General features: G+C 52.8%; 1 protein-coding gene across 2 annotated transcripts in view; it reads left to right on the plus strand.

Annotated features, from left to right (window-relative positions):
* Positions 1 to 3184: 3184 nt before the first annotated feature.
* The window catches only part of KCNQ3 (potassium voltage-gated channel subfamily Q member 3), a 197235-nt gene continuing 185055 nt past the window's right edge, over positions 3185 to 15364 (plus strand). Inside the window, exon 1 of one of the 2 annotated variants that reach the window (XM_024572168.4) lies at positions 3185 to 3648. In XM_024572168.4, coding sequence (XP_024427936.2) covers positions 3263 to 3648 — 386 coding nt within the window. In that variant the 5' untranslated portion in view covers positions 3185 to 3262. The remainder of the gene's footprint in view (positions 3649 to 15364) is intronic. The other variant, XM_071222204.1, reaches the window with a different exon arrangement.

Below are 15364 nucleotides of genomic sequence, written 5' to 3' on the forward strand. Positions count from 1 at the left end.
CTTCGGGTGCCCAAGGGTCCAAACTGCCATTCTGGAAATCTGAACTTTCGATGAATTGCGCAGTAATGAATTCTGTCTCCTTTCTCTCTTGTCCTTGACTAGTCTTTCATGCTTGTCTAGTGAGGCTTTTTACGTCTGTCAGAATGTCTCTGTCACCGCACTGCCTATGGTGCACGAGTGCTAAAACTTCCTGGGAATAAAGACTCAGGGACCAAAGACGCAAACAAGACTCTCGCCCACAAACATAGAAGGCTTCCCTGTGCGCCGGGCACGGGTCTGGGGCTTTTCCGTCCTGCCCTCATTTCGTCATCACTCGTTCACGCTGTGGTAAGTGCCGAAGGCTGCCAGGTAGCAGGCTTTCTTCTAGGCTTCGGGGATAGGCTGCTGAGTGCCAGCTCCTATTTAGGGAGGAAATAGGAAACAAGTAAACAAAATGCAAATAGGATCAATACAATGAATAAGCAAACCAGGAATGGATACAGACGATGTTAGAGAAAGTGCTCCAATGTGAAGGGCGGAACCGCTCCCTGAGGAGTCGGGACTGGGCTGGGACAGTACAGGTATGTGTTGGTGTGTTGGGGTACCAACAAAAGTTCAGAGCATGCTTTGGGGTACCCAGGTTCCACTGAAAGCTGTTTTTTTTAGAGGGGGGGGAGAAAAATATCAGTGTGTGAGAAACCCATCAGTCAGTTGCCTTCAACATGCCTGCACGACCCCTGCTGGGGACCTGGCACACACCCAGGGATGTACCCTGACTGGGAATCAAAACGGCAACCTTGTGATTTACAGGCCAACTCTCAATCCACTGAGCCACACCAGCCAGGGCCATTGGGAGCTTTTCAAACCCAAGTGATTCCCTTTCTCTGGGCTTGTGCCCCCTTCTGGAGTTTGCACTGACTTACTATGCTCCAGCTCACTGCTGAGCATTAACCAGAAGCATTTAGTAGAGCCATTCATAAACATTTCGGGGTCCTACTGTGCGTGGAGCACCGTGCTATGTATTTCGTGTAAACCTCACAGAACCCACCCAGCAGCCCGCTGACCCGTGAGCAATCTTTCTCCATCGGGTTGTGATGACTCTTCGTATTTTATCAAGTTCTGAGCAAGCTATTCTGTTGCATCGAGCAATTTATTTTGGGGCCAATATAAAACCGTTTTGATGATTTCAGCCTTATGGTATAGGTTAACTCCCTTCTCGAAACTCCCCCCTTCTTGGTTGTGAAATTGCTGAGGTTCTCCCCTCTGACAGTCCTTCATAAGCACCCTCCTCCGACACCCCTCCCCACCCCACACACTCACACTTCCTTCTATCCTCCCCCATCCCTTCTTCCCTGCCCACCCCTTCTCCCTACTCCGCCCTCCCCTCTCCTTCCCTTCTTCCTTTCACTCTCCTTGGCCAACTCCTCCAGGCAAATCCAGAGCTGGCATTCCAAGGCAGGCACTCTGATTACTCTTCTCTTACAGACTAGGGGTAGATTCTTGGCTTGGCCTGGCTCACGGCCCCTCCCCCCACGCAAGCCTGCAGACAGAAGTGGAGAGGGTGGGAAGTGAAGGAGGCACCTGTGCAGCAGAAATGGAGGGCTTCTCTAACCCACCTTGGTGGCGATGGTGGGAGGGAGGCAGGAGTTAGGTTCCACATGCAGGACCCTCAGGGGCTCCCTCCTGCCTGTACTTTACAGGATCCAGCCCCACCTGCCTGTGCGCCCACCTTCCTCTGCTCTCCGCTGTTCCCTTACCTCAAGGCACACCTCACTCACCTGTGCACTTGCCATCCTGCCACCAGGAAGGCTGTCCTGGACATTTACATCCTGGATCCTGCTTGTCATTGGGGCCTTACCCCCAAATGTCACCTCTGCAACGAGGCTGCTTAGGATAGGCTACGTAAAGAGGACCTCCACTTCCAGCACGGCACCTTACCTCGTTCCTCAGCGCTTACCAGTGTTGGCAGTTACACGGGCTATGTCAGCCTTTCCGTTACTGTCTTCCAGCTCTCACTAGGACGCAAGCTGTCTGGGCCAGGGACCTCCGGTGGCCAGGTCTGGGAACACTGCCCCTCTCGGTAGAAGCTCACTCTTGCTGGATTTAGTAATGATTCTATGAATGAGAACAGGAGCTCGGGCAAGATAGGGAATGACTGGCCTAGAGCACAAGTGAGGAGCGAAGCAGGAAACTGGGAGTCTGATTCCGTGTCCTTCCTATCTCCCCAGCCCTCTGTCCCCCCTGGCTGGCGGAGGGGCCGCTGTCCAAGGGGCCGAGGCAGGTGAGTGCCTCACAGTCCACCAGAACCGTAAACCATGAACCAAAGGGAACTGGAGCCACGTTGCTACCACGGAGCGGGGGCTCCGCCGTACTCTGGGCCTTGGCCAAACCAGCAACTTGGATTTTACTTCGGAAGCCCAGAAGCCAGGCTGGGAGGTGACCAGAATCGTAAAGCTGCAGTAGCCAGGAGAAGGTAGAGAGGGAGAACCCCTCCCGAGCTACCTTCCCCTTTGCCTCGTCCCCACCCCACCCTCCTACGCCCCGCCCGGGGGAAGCCCAACGCCCACTGGAGCCCTGGGAATGCCGCGAAGGGGCGGGAGAAGAGGCCCCGGCTATTCCCAGCCTGCGGGGCGCGCAGAGGTGGGCGCCGCGCGGAGGGCGGGGCGCCGGCGGGGCGGGACTCTGCGGCCCCACCCCACGAGGGCGGGAGGGGGGCTGTGTGAGCTCGGCCCGCGGCGCTCGCTCACTCGCAGGCATCTGCTGGTGCGGGGCTAAGGCTGGAGCAGGCGGGAGGGGTGCTCGGGGAGTGCGGAGGAGGGAGGAGGCGGCGGCGGCGGCGCGTGTGGCAGGCGGGCGGGCGGGAGGGCGGCTGGCAGCGGGCTTGTAAATAAACTGCGATGCTGTCTCGGGCTCGCTGGCCTAGGTTCCGCCGCCGCCGCCGCCCGGGAGCGCCGGGGCTAGGCTCCAGCCGCCGCGCGCCCTAGCGCCTCCGCGCCAGCCTCGCTCACCCTCGCCCGCTCCCCGCAGTCTCCTGCCCGCGCCCCCTGGGTCCGCAGCTGACCCGCGCAGGATGTGAACCTCTTTCCCCCAGCCCGGCTCCCCTGCCCCCCGGGGGCCCGCCTTTGCCTGCTTTTGGGGCGGTGGGTGGGGAGGGGCGCGCGGATCATGGCATTGGAGTTCCTGGGCTTGCAGCCGCCGCCGCCGCCTCGTCCACGCACCCCGAGCGCCCCTTCTTCCCGGAGCAGCAGCGGAGAAGGCGAAGCGGCCGGCGGGGGCGAGGCAGATGGGGCTCAAGGCGCGCAGGGCGGCGGGGGCGGCAGGCGGCGGCGGCGACGGGGGCGGCGGAGGCGGCGGGGCCGCTAACCCGGCCGGAGGGGACGCGGCGGCGGCCGGCGAGGAGGAACGGAAAGTGGGGCTGGCGCCCGGGGAGGTGGAGCAAGTCACCTTGGCTCTTGGGGCCGGAGCTGACAAAGACGGGACCCTGCTGCTGGAGGGCGGCGGCCGCGACGAGGGGCTGCGGAGGACCCCGCAGGGCATCGGGCTCCTGGCCAAGACCCCTCTGAGCCGCCCTGTGAAGAGGAACAACGCCAAGTACCGGCGCATCCAAACTTTGATCTACGATGCCCTGGAGAGACCGCGGGGCTGGGCGCTGCTGTACCACGCGCTTGTGTGAGTACCTGGCGTTCGGGGCGCCCCTTGGCGGCGGCGCAGGTTGGGGTTCTGGGTGGAGGCTGGAGCTGAGGAGCGCTCTGGGGCTTTAAATTGAATTGGAGACCAGCCTGCCCTCAGTACGTGTGTCTCTGCTGGGAAGGTCTGTGTGCCCGCGAACCACTCTCTGGGTGTTGGACTCCACGGCTTAAAAGGTCCAAGCGTGGTTCCTTAGACAGTTTGGAGATTGGATTGGCGTGTTTATGGGCGTGCGGGTGCGCATTTACGGTACCTTCTCCGGATGCTGGTATCAAAGCTTAAAAGAATTAGGTGGTTTTCCCAGTTAACGTGGAGGTTGAACAGGATAAAGCGGACCCTCCCTTGCGCGCTGTGTTTCAGCTTTGGGGCGGGCCCCGTCTTTGGGGATCGTTCCTGAGTTTCGACGGTACATCCTGGAGTTGGGGATGGGAGTTGCCCACAGTGGGGGGGGGGGGTGTTGTGTGTGTGAGTGTGTGTGAGTGTGTGTGCGCGCGCGGGTATGTAATGCTTGCTTGCCTGCTTGGGCTGCTCTACTTAGGTCTCCATCCTGATAGAGAAAATATCCCGATGTTGCTCTAACTGCGGACTTGGACTGGTCAAAATGCATGTCTTTGGGTTCTTTTTAGGGAAGTTCGTAAGAGAGGAAGAGAGAGTGTATCTCAGACTCCTAAGCCTAGCCTGAGAGGCTGGAGGAGAGGGAGGCTTGTCTGGGCTAAGACATCTCTGTGGGGTGGCCCTGAGATCCCCCCAGCCTCAACTGCTGCCTTTTCTCTTGATTTGGTTGGGCAGAAACCTGGGGATGTGAAGGGGCCTGGGCTGGAGCTTTTCCTCCAGACATCCTTCCCCCAGAAAAAGCCTCCTTGCTAAGCAGTCCGGACGGAAATGGAAATGCGTGGCCAGAGGAGGATGGAACTCGCCCCATGCACCTGACCCTCTGGGTGGAAAATCCACCTGTACTTGGGCAGAGGGGTGGATGGTAGCGGTGGCTCCCCTGCAGGGAGGGGAAATCGCGGCTGTCAGCTCACACCTAGGGCTGGCAGGACATTTCAGTTACCCCTGCCTCCTGTCTGTGGCTTAGTCATCCTGATGGCTGCTTCTTAAGAGGCTGTACCTGACCAGGACTTGGGTGGAGAATTGGCCATGACCTTGACCCCTCTCCTGCACTTAGCATTGGATATTCCTTTCTGCCCTCCTCCATGACTGATGGGGCCTGAGGGAGTTGGGGAAGCCTCCGAGGCATACCACCTGCCCATCTTCCTTGGTTGGAAAGCTTTTCCAGATTTGGCCACCAGGTGGGGTGGTCAGCGCAGAACCTCTAAGTTGGCAACAGGTTTCTTAAGGAGGTTACTGAAGCCTGGAGAGGGTGCCTCCCTGGAAACTGGGAACCCAGCAGGAGGGAGGGGGCTTCCAGGCAGGGACTTGGATTTGGGCTGGTCCAGCCTTTGGCGTCCTCATGTATTGGCAGGTGTTAGTGGTGGAGAGAAGGGTTAGCAATTGTTGCCTTTCCACTTGCTTTCTTCAGGTGGTAAAAAGGGATTGAGAATGCATTCATCTCTCTGTCTCTGGCACTGTATTTAGTTGAATTGAACTGAAGTCAGTACTGGAGTATGTGATAGTAAAAGAGGCACAGAAGTCGTGTGAGCGCATACAAACACACAGAGGGTCATGTGTTCTTTTGCACATAAATGGGGTTCAGTATGTATTGGCTGACTTCTGAACCTGGGGTCCTACTGGAGCTTGTGGGCTTTGTCCTTCTTCTCCCACCTTTTCCATCCAGCACCCCAGCCCTGCTCTGCCCAGTCTGGGGAAGGGGTAGCCAGGGCCTGTGATTGCCGGAGCTTCAGCGAGCCTTCTCTAGAATTGTTCCACCGGCAGAAGCAGGTTTGAAGATGCCAAACCTGAAGCCTCAGTTTCCCACAAGGATCCAAGAAAACTTAAGACTGTGGGAACAGGAAGAGTTGAATACCTAGCCAGATACTTTTAAATTGTCACCGTGGACCTATGAGGTGGGACTTACCATCTGCATTTTGTAGGCAAGGACATGAAAACTTCCAGAGATAAAACTGCTTGTCCAGGATCCCCCAGCGAACGTTTCTGGAGCTCACACCTGCACACAGTGGGTCGGCTCTGTTTCCTGGCCCCCATCCTGGTTCTGACCCTCTGCCAGCAATGGCAGGATTCTTGGTATTTCACTAGGTGTCACTGGATGCCCCTGGCCCCACTGGTAATGCCGGGCTCTTAGTAATGCCTCTGCCTCCCCTTCCCAGCTCCCAATGGCTAGGGATGGAATTTAGAATCAAAACAGGGGCTGGTCAGAATTAGGGAAGTGGGGGCTGGGCGGGGCCGGCGGTGGGAAGGTGGGTTCCCATCAGTGAGGAGTTGTACAGGAAAGCCCGTGCTGGGTTGGGTTTGAGCTCCTGAGTCTGCAGCCTGCCTAGTTAGTGGAGGCATTGGACACCCATCCTGCAGCTTGGGAGGAAGTCTAGTCAAGCGAGTAAAACTGAACCTTTCATTGATGATTCAGGATTTTGCAAGGCACTGAATTTTGTGCTTTGAACCTGTTATCCTGTTCTGGGCTGGGGCACCTGGTGTGAGGGGCCAGGAGATGGGGCTAACTGTGGGTTCACAGTCTAGTGCCTTTTTAAAAAAGAACCAGGCCTGGGAGATGTGATTTTTCTCCCTCTCTTCTAGAGGCAGAATACAGCAAATGTGGACATCAAAGGCCCCCACACTGACAATGCTCCCTTTGCCTTCTCTGCCCCTCCCCAACTTTCTCCTGGCTACTCATCTTGGCCCAGCACTGGTGTTACCTTCCCTGGGAGAAGCTTTTCCCTGACCCTCCAGACTGAGCTGGAATTGTGCCTTCTCTGCAGCACCCCTAGCCATAGGATTTGGCACATTGCATTGAATTGATCTGCCTGCTCATCTTCCCCATTGAACTTGAGCTCCTTGAGAGCAGGAACTGTGTTGTTCTCTAGCATTCTCAGTCCTCAGCGGGCTGCGGGGCTCACGGTAGTTACTCAGTGAGCATTTACCGAATGGATTACTCTCAGGTTAACTGAGACTACGTTCTGTGCGGCTTTCCTGTGACCACAACAAAAATACCGAGTAGCCAAGGTTGGCATCGTAGGGCTATAATGATATGATTGGCTCTCAGAAGGCTTAGACTCTCTAGAGAGTCTATGTTAAGACCAGAGGGAGACCATGCTCTGAGCCCAGTAAGGCTGATCACTGCTCTGCCTTTTTAGTTCTGTGGCTGAAAGGGGTTCTGATATTGGGGAAAATGGGCTGGACGTGGAGTTCACATCTGGCCTTGCGTCTGTGACTTTGCGTGAGCCAAGCTAGGGATAACCTGTAGTCGGTTATGGTAACACTGCCCCGATGCAATGTGGTTTTTAGACTTAAAGAAAATAGTACATATGAACGGACTTAGCCCAGCACCGCACTCAGTATTCATTAGGGGATTCGGAATAGGGGTCTCCTGAAGTCATATACACTAGCCACTGCGCTGCCCCGGCATTGTCTGAGGACCCCCCTTCCTAGCCTGTCTTATTTTGGCCTTGTTGCTGGGTTGGCATTGCACAAGCATCCCGCTGCCCTGACCACCTACCTCTCCAGGGCCAACTGGGTGTGACCTATCCCTCACCTCTGGACAGACCGAGGGGAACAGTCACGACAAACACCCCTGCATTGCCTTTTCATGTTGTTACAGCCTCGTGTTTGACAGGGGTTACCATCCATAATACTACAGGAACTCATACAACTCAGTAGCAAGAAAACAAATAATCTGATTTAGACGAAGGGCAAAGGACCTGAATAGACATTTTTCCAAGAAGATACACAACTGGTCAACAGGTACATGGAAAGGTGCCCAAGGTCACTAGTCATCAGGGAAATGCAAATTAAAATCACAGGGAGCCACCACCTTGCACAGTTAGACCGACTCTCATCAAAGAGACAAGCGGTACGTGTCGGCGAAGATGCAGAGGAGAAGGAGCCCTGTGCAGGGCTGGTGTGGTTGTAAGTCGGTGCGGCTGCTACGGAAAACAGTATTTGTTGAGCTGAACACACTTTCTTTTTTTATAATTAAAACATTTAATTGCAGTTGATATACAATATTATATTAGTTCTGGGTGTACAACATAGTGATTAGACATTTATATAACTTACAAAGTGATCATCCCTGTCGGAATGGCTGTCATCAGTAAATCAACAAACAAGTGTTGGCGAGGATGGGAAGAAAGGGGACCCTCGTGCACTGGTGGTGGGATTGGTGCAGCCCCTGTGGAAAACAGTGTGGAGGTTTCTCAAAAAATTAAAAATAGAACTTATGACCCAGCGATTCCACTTCTGGGTATTTATTTGAAAAAATCCAAAACACTAACTCAAAAAGATACATGGACCTCTGTGTTCATTGCAGCATTATTTACAGTGGGCAAGATTGGGAAGCAATCTAAATGCCTGTTGGTAGATGATTGGATAAAGAAGAAGTGGTACATATATACAATGAACACGCTTTCTTAGATTCCTGGATTCTATATAGACAATGTCTCAAGCTCCCTCTCTGCCTTGGGCTTTGTCCAGATAATGACAAATACATAGTGGAAAGGTGCATTCGTTTCAAGGCCACACATTCTGAGTCAAGGGGCAAGCCTTGTTCCAGGCCATTGAGGGAGATAAGCCGTAATTCTTTCCCTAGAGAGAGATTTGAAACAACTATATTGAAATAGTCGAGCAAATGCAGTAATAGAATACAAGTGAGGAACCAAGATGTGTAGAAAGGGGAAGGCCCCCTTAAACCTCCCGTGTTGTGTTAAGGAAAACGATTTGGAGATGACAAGACTGAAGTCAATACGGAGGTTCGGGCCACCTCTAGTTTTGCAGGTGTCCTTGGGTGCAAATCGATCCCATTCAAACTGTTGCCACGGAAGAGATAAAGGAGTTCGCTTGAAACATTTTCTTGAGAAAACAAATTGGTTATAACTCGGGAACAAGATGGCTTCTTGCACGAAGTTCACGCATGAGTAAGAGTAAATACTTAAGCAGTTGGCCCGTGCAGTGGCCCGTACGTGGGCTCTGCGTGGCTCCCTCCTGAGGGCTTCTGTCAAGACCTCGGGCTTCCTCCTCTCCTTTCCATCCTGAAGGAACATAAAACCATCTGGACCGTGTAAGAGTGTTACAGTTGAGATGGGCATATAATATCAACATATCAATAATAACCGAGGTTTTACATCACTTCATAGTTCATTATACGCCCCCACACACACTTTGGGCAATGCCACCAGGGTACCTGCTTTATGTGTATTAGTAACAATGGCTGTCACAGCAGGTGCCTTCTTACAAATCACCAAGTCTGGTTTTCCTAAGCCAGTGCGGTGTCTGAGAACAGGCAGCCTGTACATAGAGCTTCTTTGGCACTGACCTCTGGTTCTTTGTAAACTTGTCATAGCAGCTTAAGCCCATTTCTACCGTGTGGCTGTCTTTGGAGGGGGCAGGGTGAAATATTATCCACCGTGACTTGAAAATACTGAGCGGGGGAGCATGCGTCTGTGTTAATGGAAAACCACTCAGTTTATCTCCCTGTCCTGCCCTTTCCTAAAATCCGGCTTTTGCTTTATCTCACCCACATGTATCGGTTACCAATGCTTCTCCACGTAGTGATGTCAGTCCAAAAAATGAAACCAGCAGGCCTTAGTCATCAGCCCTAAGTCGAATCAGACTTATTATCAGCAGATAGTTACTTAACAGCACTTTATGGGATTTTGATGGACCCGGCACTGAGAGTCACTTGGCAAATTATAAAAACCAGAGGCCATCAGAGCTGGAAGGAACTCCAGAGAAGAGGGAGCTCAGGGCACTTAGGCACAGAGGGAAAAATGCAAACTCATCTCTTCTTCCGAGGCTGGCCCATTCGGCCACGTCGGCTTCCCCTGGTGTCCCTCCGACAGCCCTGCTCCAGTGAGCGTTTTACCTACAGCGTGAGAACGCTGGGCGGCCTGGCGTAGGGCCTGGAGCATGTGAACAGCAAGAAGCGCAAAGCCAGGTGCGGCTGATCAGGCAGCCACACGCGGGCTCCAGGAGGCCTGTGCACGTGCCAAAACTCCCAGTGTCCAGATCCCCTTTTCCTCTGCGTCCCCCCGCCACCCCCCATCCTTTGCCGAGAGTCATGTAAGATAATCTCTGATCTCCTTTGAGCTCCACACTGAGCTGGGCCATTCCCAACCTTCCTAATAGCGATGACAAATGCGTGTGTCCCTTTGGGTTGTTCATCCAGTCACCTGTGGGGCAGCGCCACCACGCGTTCCATTTACGGAGACCTGATGTATTTTCACTGAGGACAGTAACTGACTTGCAGAGAGGCATTTCTCTGTGCCACGTTGGGCTGTGCACTCTAGAAGGTTCTGCCAAGGTGTGGCCGAGAGGCCAGCCACCAGGAAACCGACGACCTGAGTGTATTGCTGACTTGTTCTGCAGTCTCCCACACGCCGTTTTACTTCGAATAGCCGCAGCCCCTCATCTGACACGTGGACCTCACGGGATGTTGAAAGCATTACACGAGGAAACTCATATGAGTGCCCAGAACGCTAACACTGCGCGTTGGTCTGCGTCCCCCTAGAAGCTCCCCGAGGCGCAGAGCTCAGCGCACGTGGCTTATTTAACGCAACGTTGCTCAATCTTGTTTTCATTATCTCCCCATTTGAGGAGTCTCCTTAGACAACTTTTCCCGTAATGGTCCCCGCCCAGGACACATGAATACCACAGATGTCTGCTGTTTCTCCTTATGTGCTGTAAATATCTCTGGGACTGACATATAAACAGGGTGAGCTTTTCCCCTCACCTCTCTCACCCGCCCCCCAAGAATGTGCTGCTTTGGAGGCCATATCATTCCCAACAAGAATGTATGATTGAGGAGGGGACACCAAGAAAAATTGGAGAAATAAGTAAAATCGGGGGTACAAGACAGGGAAGGGAACACAGACTGGAAGGCTGCATTATGGGGCAGGTCACCAGGAGGAACCGATGAAGCCCAGTCCTCCTGTGGCACCTGGAAGTGCCGTGTAGAACTCCATGCATCACCGGGTCGGGGCTGCTCCCCGGGGTGTTAGCCGAAGGTATCAGGCCACCTTGGTGGGTGCTGGGAGTGGGTGCTGAGAAGGTACGGGGAGGCTCCAGTAGCACCAGTGCACATTGTCAAGTTCGGAAGTGAAGGGCCTACTGGGACTTGGGGTTCACAAATGGCCCTACGTGTTCTCAGTAAAGGTCCTTAAGTAAAGGAAGCCTCATGGCTTGAGGCTCATGGTGATCTGATTTCTCCCTCACTGGTTTGTCATTTCGGATAGTCACTCAGGGAAAAGTTCTGCGTTGGAAGTGTGTGGTAGGTCGATTCAGTGCCTGGTATGTGACGCTAGTGTCCCGTTTTGAGCTCCTGTATGTGCCAGGATTGGAGAGTTCTCAAAACCACCCCGAAACTTGGCCATTGTCTGCAATATCCTGTGGGGTGAGGAGCTGGATCCTAATTGAATTTGTGGTGTGTTCATGGGTTAGTAATTCTCACCAAATAAAACAGGAGAGTTATTTTATTTAATTAATTTTTTTTTGAGAGTTACTTAAAATAAGCATGGACAATTTCAGTCCTGCAGTAGCTTTTGTTATCCTCTCAAACGAACAATGAAGACTCGTACTAATTTATAATGTGAGAAACACTGGCATTTTAAAAACAAATTCGAATGGATGTTGTAGTTGCTCCTACGAACACATCTTCGGTTGAGACGAAGGCAGGATCTTGCTTGTGGAGTGAGGCGTTCTGACTTCCGCTCTTGGCCTCCCTTCTGGTTTCCTGGGAAGTCGCTAACACTCACCTTCAGGATTCTGGACCATCAAAGGGGATGGTGAGATGTCCTGAGTCAGGTGTGACCATCCGTTCCCAGTGACTGAGCGGGAGGCTCTTGGGGTGGGTGGGGAGTACCTGGGTGGTGAGAAGATAAAATAGAAGATGCAGTTGGAAAGGTCAGACCTTCTTAGACTATGAAATGGCCGTGCAACCTTGAACAAGAACCCACCCCTGTCTCTGTACCTTTCCTCCTTCCCTGAAAAAATCAGGCAGCTTCTCCATGAAGAAGCTATTTGCATTAGGGATGGGACCGTTCCTCATTGGGCAGGGACATCACACATTTTGCAGGGTTTTCAGCATCCTGGGCCCTGCCTCCAGGAGGCATGGGAGCCAATGAGCTGTGATAAGTGGATGCCTCCCAGACTTTTCCAAAGATTCTGATGGGGTGGGGGTGGGGGTGGGGGGAGGCAGAGCCTGGGCTGAGAACCACTGGCTGCTAAAGGCCGTGACTCTGTGGCTGATGTCTCTGCTTCAGATTCCCAGTGTCAGTAAGGAGTTGAAGCACAGACCCAGATGTAGGGCTGCAGGGTTTATGAAATGTGTGGGGTCGGCCTAACTTGCTTTTCTGAGCTCAAAGTTCGGCTCAGGAAAAATCCCACATACATCATTTCAAAAGTTGGGGAAAATGAAAGTTAGCCAAACACACGTCGCATGCAGCACGTGAGCACGCTCCCCCCGCCCCCAATCCCTAGGCCCCAGTGTTTGGAACATTCATTAGTGTCACTGCATGAAACAAATTAGGCTGGGGACTTTGTTGCTTCCATCTGGAAAAAAAAAATAGTGCTGGAAAATGCTGACGTCGGAAACGGCAGAGCAGGGTGCTCGTTACTGGGATATTACCAACACACAGACCCTCTCCGGCCGTGGAGCTCACTGTGCCGGGAGCCTGGGCCCCTTGGCTGGATGGGGAGGTGGTTTGTGGATGGAAATGTGGCTTATGTTTCAGATGAGAAAGGTGTGTGGGGGCAGCGACTCTTAGCTAGCCTGCAGGTGTCTGAATCCCAGCGGTGGGACCACAAGCCAACTACACTTCTCTGGGTCTCTGTTTCCTCGTCTGTAAGATGGAGATACTCATGGAGCCCACGCGATGTGTGGACATGAGGCAGTGGAGGCTCAGGGAGGTTAGGCGACTTGCCCCTGGGCACACAGCTGCTGGATGGAAGTCCGGATGGGCCCGAGTACAAGCCATGCTTTGCCCCCCAAGTCCTTCCCTGGGCCCTTCTCCCAGAGCTCCAGCCAGCTCTGCACCCCAACTCATCCTTCAGCGAGCGCTGCCTGGGCAGGGCTTGCCACGAGCGCCCCAACCAGATCATGGTTGCGTCGCAGGCGAGAACCTGGTATGTTTTCTTTTCATCGACAGTGCCAGGCGTGATGCTGGGCACGGAGTCCGTGTTTAACAAACACTGTTGACTAATCCCTTTGGCCTCGCCACATCCAAGCTGAGTTCCAAACAAAACCCCAATCTGAACATGGGCATGGAAAGCTGCGGTTGGAACGCTGAGCGCGGCTGACTTCCGCGGGAACTTGGCGGCCAGTGGAGAAGGTTCTCTGCTCTAATTGGTCCAGGTCAGATCAACTGCCATTTTCTCATCTCCCTCTCGGCCAGTTAGCAGAATTTAGCCAGAGTTTGTTGTGTGTGGACGCTGGTCTGGATTTTAAGCCAGTGATTGTGCTCAGAGATGGGATAAACAGATCAATAGGGATTGACCTGTTGCAGTTCAGTGTTCTGGAAGGGAGGGAGTTGGTAGGGTGGAGGGGAGCCTGGAAGGAGCTGGCTGGCCGCTGAGCCTAGGGGCTGGGGGCTCCATCACCTCCAAGGGGCGTCTCTGGCCAGTGCAGCCCCTGGTGTTGCGCCCTAGGCTCTGGTGTAAGAACTGAGCATACAGTTCTTACAAAGATTGCTGTGTCCTGGCCTCTGGCCTCAATATGCCCCATCTAATGGTTCTGGGCAGCCCAGCATCTCTGGCCTCGTCTCCTGCAATGTCCTGACTTCTCTTCCGGCTTCCGCTCTTGCTCATCTTCATCCATTCCCCACCTGGAAGGCAGGGTTGTCCTTTCCCGGTGTGAATTAGATGATGTACCCACAGCTTGAAGCCCCTCAGTGGCCGTCTGTTAACCTCGGCACAAAACCTACTCTCCCTGGGGAGATTCACAGGCCCAAGAGATCCAGCCCTGGCCCCACCCTCTCTGCCAGGCTGTCCCCAGTCCCTGTCTCAACTCATAAAAAACAACTTTTTTAGTTTCCAGTAGGGCCTCTGTAGTCCACCCCTCCCCAGTCAGTTTTCAGCATTTTTACAGACTTCCAAACACCCTTTCATGAGCTGTAGTGATCACACGCTCCAAGTTCTGTGTGTGTTTGTCTCTCTTCAAGACATTGTGTGCTCCAGATGGTCAAGGACCATGTCAAGTTCACTGGGGTGTCCCCACTCCCAGCTTGGGGTCTGCCCACAGTGTGTGTTTGTTGATGGACAGAATGGCCCAGGCGGACTGTCTAGAGGAGGGCAGCAGGACCACAGGGGACAGCCTGCAATCGCTGTCTTGTTTGATAGATGGAGGTACACCTGGCTGGGGGAAGGAGGTGAGGAGGGCTATGAGCCAAGTCCTGTGCTGTGGGCGAGGACTCTCACAGGACAGTGCAAGGAGTGATGGGTAGAACAGCAAGATCACCTGATGATGAACCTGAGAACTTGGTACCAGTCAGGCTTGACTGCAGGGTGGTGACTGTCTTGGAAGGAAGGGCGTTAACTCATCTTTGCTAGAAGGTCTCAATGGCAGCGATAAAACAGCCCCTGGATGGAGTAGTATACAGCCTTAAAAAGGAAGGAAATTCTGACACATGCTCAGCATGGATAAACCTTGGATGTGTTATGCCAAGTGAAATAAGCCAGCCACAGAAGGGCACATATTGTGTGATTCTACTTGTATGAGGTGCCTAGAGTAGTCAAAACCATTTTTTCACTACTGGAAGTAGAATCGTGGTTGCCAGGAGCTGCGGGTGCAGAGGAGAGAGTGTTTAATGGGGACGGAGTTTTAGTTTGGAAAGATGAGAAAGTTCAGGAGATGGATGGTGGTGATGGTCACACAACAATGTGAATGTACTTAATGCCACTGAACTGTACACTTAATAAATTGGTACATTTTGTAAACCCAAGTCTCTACGGTCAATTAATATTTGACAAAGGAGGCAGGAGCATAAAATGGCACAAAAATAGCCTCTTCAACAAATGGTGTTGGGAGAGCTGGACAGCTACATGCAAAAAAAATGAAAGTTGATTACCAACTTACACCATACACAAAAATAAACTCAAGGTGGATAAAAGACTTAAATATAAGTCGTAACACCCTAAAAGTCCTAGAGGAAAACACTGGCAGAAGATCTCAGACATTCCACGCAACAACATCTTCACGGATGTGTCCTCTAAAGCAAGGGACATAAAGGAAAGAATAAACAAATGGGACCTCATCAAATTAAAAAGCTTCTGCATGGCTAAAGAAAACAGCATTAAAATGAAAAGAAAACCAACTATTTGAGAAAACGTATTTGCCAATGATACCTTGGACAAGGGTTTGATCTCCAAAATAGATAAAGAACTCACACAACTCCACTCCAGGAAGACAAACAACCCAATTAAAACATGGGCAAAATACTTGAACAGACACTTCTCCAAGGATGACATACAGAGGGCCCAGAGACCTGTGAAAAGATGCTCAGCATCACTAGCCATCAGAGAGATGCAAATTAAAACAACAATGAGATACCACTTCACACCAGTCCGAATGGCCAACATAAACAAATCAACAAACAAG

This window comes from Desmodus rotundus, chromosome 8 (assembly GCF_022682495.2).
Source record: "Desmodus rotundus isolate HL8 chromosome 8, HLdesRot8A.1, whole genome shotgun sequence".
In the NCBI taxonomy this organism is placed as follows: Eukaryota; Metazoa; Chordata; class Mammalia; order Chiroptera; family Phyllostomidae; genus Desmodus; species Desmodus rotundus.